This window comes from Dermacentor silvarum, chromosome 11 (genome assembly GCF_013339745.2).
Source record: "Dermacentor silvarum isolate Dsil-2018 chromosome 11, BIME_Dsil_1.4, whole genome shotgun sequence".
Taxonomy (NCBI): Eukaryota; Metazoa; Arthropoda; class Arachnida; order Ixodida; family Ixodidae; genus Dermacentor; species Dermacentor silvarum.
In genome coordinates this window covers 17,070,913-17,075,519 of record NC_051164.1, presented here as the reverse complement: position 1 = coordinate 17,075,519, position 4,607 = coordinate 17,070,913, and the positions used below count along the sequence as shown (strand labels likewise).

Here is a 4,607-nt window from a genome sequence, read left to right as displayed (position 1 = left end):
AGTTCTTCCTTAGTCAGTGTTAGTGATGGCATACTCACACACATTTCTCCCGCACGAGCAATCTTAACTGCCTCAATTATTTCTCTGACGCGCTGGTCTTTGTGTCGAAATACAATCCCGCTTTTCTTGAACTCAGGCTTGCATGGCTTGGTATGACGACACGTAGTTTTATCACCACATTGACGACAGTGTAACCCAAGCTGACCCTGATTACCGTCACTTACATTCTTACTGTGCTCTCTTAGTCTGGTGTTTAGACTGGCAGATGCGTAAACACCAGACTAAGGCAACCGTAGTTTCGAACCCAAATTGGTTCATCCTTCTGCAAGAAATCATTGGAAAAATGGTAACTGTCGCGCTCTTTTTCCGACGGCAACAAATTGTCTAATCGGGAGCGTAGCTCACCGCCCATCAGCAGCATAGCCGGCGTTTTTTCCGCCCGGCAGCGGCGTTCGTCGGTAGTTGTGCAAGATCCTCGCCAGCCGCGTTTACATGGATCCTTGCCTGTTTCTCTGTAGGCTTTGTTTTATGGTACGCACCGCTCGTTCTGCCAACCCATTCGAGTGAGGGTGATATGGTGCAGTGCGCACGTGCTTTATTGCATTCACCGTAGTGAAAGTCTGGAATTCCCGGCTTGTAAACTGTGGCCCATTATCTGTGACGATTGTGCGCGGCAACCCAAACGTGCTAAAGAGGGTGCGCAGGGCATCTACGGTTGTCACAGCAGTGGAAGTTCTCAAAGGCACAGCTTCCATCCACTTACTGTGGGAATCGACCACAATTAATTGCATGTAGCCATCCACCGGACCCGCAAAATCAACGTGCAGACGCGACCACGGCTGCCTGGTTTCCGGCCACGGAACTGGTACCTGGCGTGGAGGCATCGGTGCAGCTTGAACACATAAGTGGCACGTCTTACCGAGCTGCTCAATCTCTTTATCAATGCCGGGATACCAGAGCAGCGACCGAGCTAGTCTCTTCATCGCGGTGATTCCTTGATGTGTCTCATGAATAAGCTGCAACACTGCGTTCCTGGCTGCTTTAGGCACGACGACTCGGTGGCCCCAGAACACCAGGCCTTCTCTCACAGTTAGCTCGTCCCTCCGGAATAGGTAAGGCTTCAGCGTTACTTGGTTCGCGTCTAAATGCCGAGGCCAGCTTTCCTGCACCCACTTCTGCACCAAACGTAACTCCTCATCTTCGGCCGTATAGCGGGCCAGTTTTTTGGCTGACAGCACTCTACCGTCCAAACCGGCGGTGAGAAGTACGTACTCGCAGTCATCAGCGCCGTCCTCGTCTCCGGACACTTCCCTGGAAGGTGGTGCCCGTGGCAGGTGGCTGAGTGCGTCCGCCGGAACATTCGCCTTGCCGTCTTTGAACTTGACGATGTAGGAGTACGTGCTCAACTGGAGGGCCCACCGTTGTATGCGGGCGGCCGCCATGGCTGGAACCGGCTTATCTGGACTGAAAATGCTGACTAAAGGCTTGTGATCAGTCAGGAGTGTGAATTTCCTACCCAACAGATATGCCCGGAATTTCGCTACTCCAAACACTAATGCCAGGGCTTCCTTTTCAAGCTGTGAATATTTCCGCTCTGCGTTCGTGAGTATGCTGGAGCGGAAGCCAATGGGTCGCCTCATCCCCTCAGCTGTGCCGTGAGGAAGAACGGCTCCAATGCCGACTGCTGAAGCGTCACATTCTAGTACCAACGGTTTGTCCGGTCAGTGCTTTGACCTCTTCGAACGCCTGCTGCTGAGCAACGCCCCACTTCCACTCCGTCCTGGCGCGCAATAGTTCGTACAAAGGTGCAAGGATCGTGGCTGCCTGCGGTAGAAACTTTTGGTAATAGGTGAAAATACCCAAAAATGACCTTAACTCGGGCACTCCCGTGGGTGTATCGACGTCCAGAATAGCCTCAAGATTTTCCCTTTTGGCATACACGCCTTTATCGTCGATTTTGTAACCCAAAAAATCAACCTCATTCTCACGATATCTTGACTTCTCCCGATTCAGCCGCACCCCGAACTCGCGGAATCTTCCCAGCACTCGGCGTAAGGTGGCGGCATCATTCCGCTTTTCAGCAATGATTACGTCGTCTAAATAGACCTGCACCCCAGGCAGCCCTTGTAAAGTTGTTTCCATGCGTTGCTGAAAGAGCGCTGGCGCAGAGGCTACTCCAAACGGAAGGCGGGTGAAGCAAAAAAGGCCCTTCTGCGTATTCACCGTCGTGAGCAGTTGCGATTCTTCGTCTAACGTAATTTGATTGTAGGCGTCCCGGAGATCGATAGTTGTAAAAACTTCGCCGCCGTTCAACGTCGCCATGATGTCCTCAAAGCGCGGGAGAGGATACTGGATCGTGTGGCAGGCTTGGTTGACAGTAGTTTTGAAATCACCGCATAAGCGAATGTTCCCGTTTCGCTTTACCACCGCCACCACGGGTGCCGCCCACTCCGAGTTTGCGGCCGGAGCAAGATCAATTTCGGCCTCCACTTCTGAGCGTAACGCGTACGGCACCTGCCGCGCCTTACAGAACCGAGGAACAGCATCGTCACGCAATGGCAGACGGGCGGGCGGGCCCGTTATGCGCCCTAACTCGGGTCGAAACACATCAGAAAATTCTTCTAACAAGACCTCAACGTCATTGCCAACTTCACGAATGGCTGCACTCTCACCTTCTTGCGTTGCGCTGAGCACCGGCTCCCCAAGAAGGTCCAGCGCTGTCATGACGTCCCGGCCACACAAGTTCGGCCCGGAACACCCCAGCACAGCTAATGTGGCTTTTGTGGTCTTCGAACTCAAGGAAACATCGAGTTGTAACTGGCCGCGCACCGGCAGTGGTCCAAGGAAGCGTGACAACTTGAGCGGCGATTCCTGCAGGTTCGGCCAGGCATCTTGATGCTGTACGTAGGTGGGCCAAGTGATGATAGAAACCGGGGACCCTGTGTCCAGCTGCATCTTGATCGCTATTCCATTCCAAAGGAGAGTGCGCATTATGGCCTTTACGGTGTGAATGTTTCCAACAAAATTATCTGTCGTTTCAACGAGGAACAGAGCTTCTGCACCCGGATCGTTGCTGTTTCCTGCTGACGGATGCACGGCATTAATTTGCTGGTGTGGCCAGTTAACGGTTCCCTCGTTCTGCTGTCTGCTTGTCCGGGACACATCTTGCGAACATGACTGCGCTGCTGGCACTGGTAACACTTCGACGAGCGGAACCGGCAGGTTCTTGAGTCGTGCCCTGTTTTTCCACACCTAAAACATGGTGGCCTGGACTCCCGACTTTCACGTCGTGCATACATGTTTCTCAACACGTGTACGCCTTCGTCTTCAGGCGCAGTCCTCAGCGTCTTCACGTTTTCTTCCGCCATTTCCACTGCTAAAGCGATTTCCTCTGCTTCGCCTCTTGTTAAGGATGCTTTCGCAAGCAGTTGACGACGTACTGAGTTATCTTGCAAGCCACAAACTATCCGGTCCCGGAGCATCCTGTCAAGTGAAGTGCCGAAGTTGCAGGTATCCGCCAATTGCCGAATGGCTACAAGAAAATCTCTGACTGGCTCTCCAGGCATCTGGTTGCGTGAGAAAAATTTGTAGGATTGGGCTATTTCATTCTGGCTGGGCGAAAAATGCTTCTGCAGTATGTCGAGTGCTTCTTTGTACGACAGCTCGTTCACCTTTGTTGGCGCGCAGCGTCCACTGACGACGGCCACAGTGTGGGTTCTCAGCCCTGCTACGAGCAATGCTCGCTTCTTCTTTTCTTCCGTGATGCCGTTGCCTTCGAAGAAAGCTTCTAGCCGCACTAGATATGCCGGCCAGTGGTCCGTAGCTTCCTCGAACTGTGGTGGGCTTGCGTATCCGGCCATGGCTACTGGGGTGTCGCTGGTGGGGCGGCAGGCTCATCCCATCCTCGTCGCCACTGAAGTGACACGTAATCTCAAGCAGAGCAACCGAGCAAAGAACGTTTATTGCGGGTATCGCGTGCAATATATAGCACACAGCAAGAAAGAGGGGAAGGGACAAAATAGAGAACGAGGGTAGAAAGTGATTACATCAGGTGCCCAGATTCATAGGCACGCGCGGTTCATGACGATATAACAAGTTCCAATGCAAAAAAAAAAAAAAAGAAGGGAACATCTCGCGCAATCTTAAGCTGCCTCAAATGCTTCGGGTGCTAATGCCCGCAGCATGAGCAACTGGATCAGTCATGCTCAGGACATCGGACACATTTTATTGATAGCGCAGCGGTAACTTCACGAGAACCGCAACAGCGTAATGTGCTTCCGTGCATAAACTGCTCAGTCACCCTTATTTTTTGTCCTGTTACTTTCAGAAAGCTTTCAGCAGCACATGGTATTGAAGTTAAACAAAGCTGCCCATCAGCCGTTCCATGCGTTGCCTCCTTCGAAGTCAATCCGGCTCGATCACAGTACACACACGGACAATATCATCCATAATAACCACGATTAACAACTGCAACGTGAACCGCAAATTCTTTCTTTCTTTTTATTTTTATTGTGTTGCTTCTGTTGTCACATTACTGTTTGCTTTTATTGCTTTTCTCACATTGCTTTTTTTTTCTCGTACGGGTGTACACAAACACTAAATGATTT

The 4,607-nt window shown here is 51.7% G+C and overlaps 1 protein-coding gene across 1 annotated transcript; it reads right to left on the bottom strand.

Annotated features, from left to right (window-relative positions):
- Positions 1–1,692: 1,692 nt before the first annotated feature.
- On the bottom strand, positions 1,693–3,860 carry LOC119432437 (uncharacterized protein K02A2.6-like). Its single transcript, XM_037699603.1, has 2 exons — positions 3,552–3,860; positions 1,693–3,252 (listed from the first exon to the last, which is right to left on the bottom strand). Exons 1-2 carry the CDS (start codon positions 3,858–3,860, stop codon positions 1,693–1,695), a joined length of 1,869 nt encoding a protein of 622 aa, XP_037555531.1.
- Between the last annotated feature and the right edge of the window lie 747 nt (positions 3,861–4,607).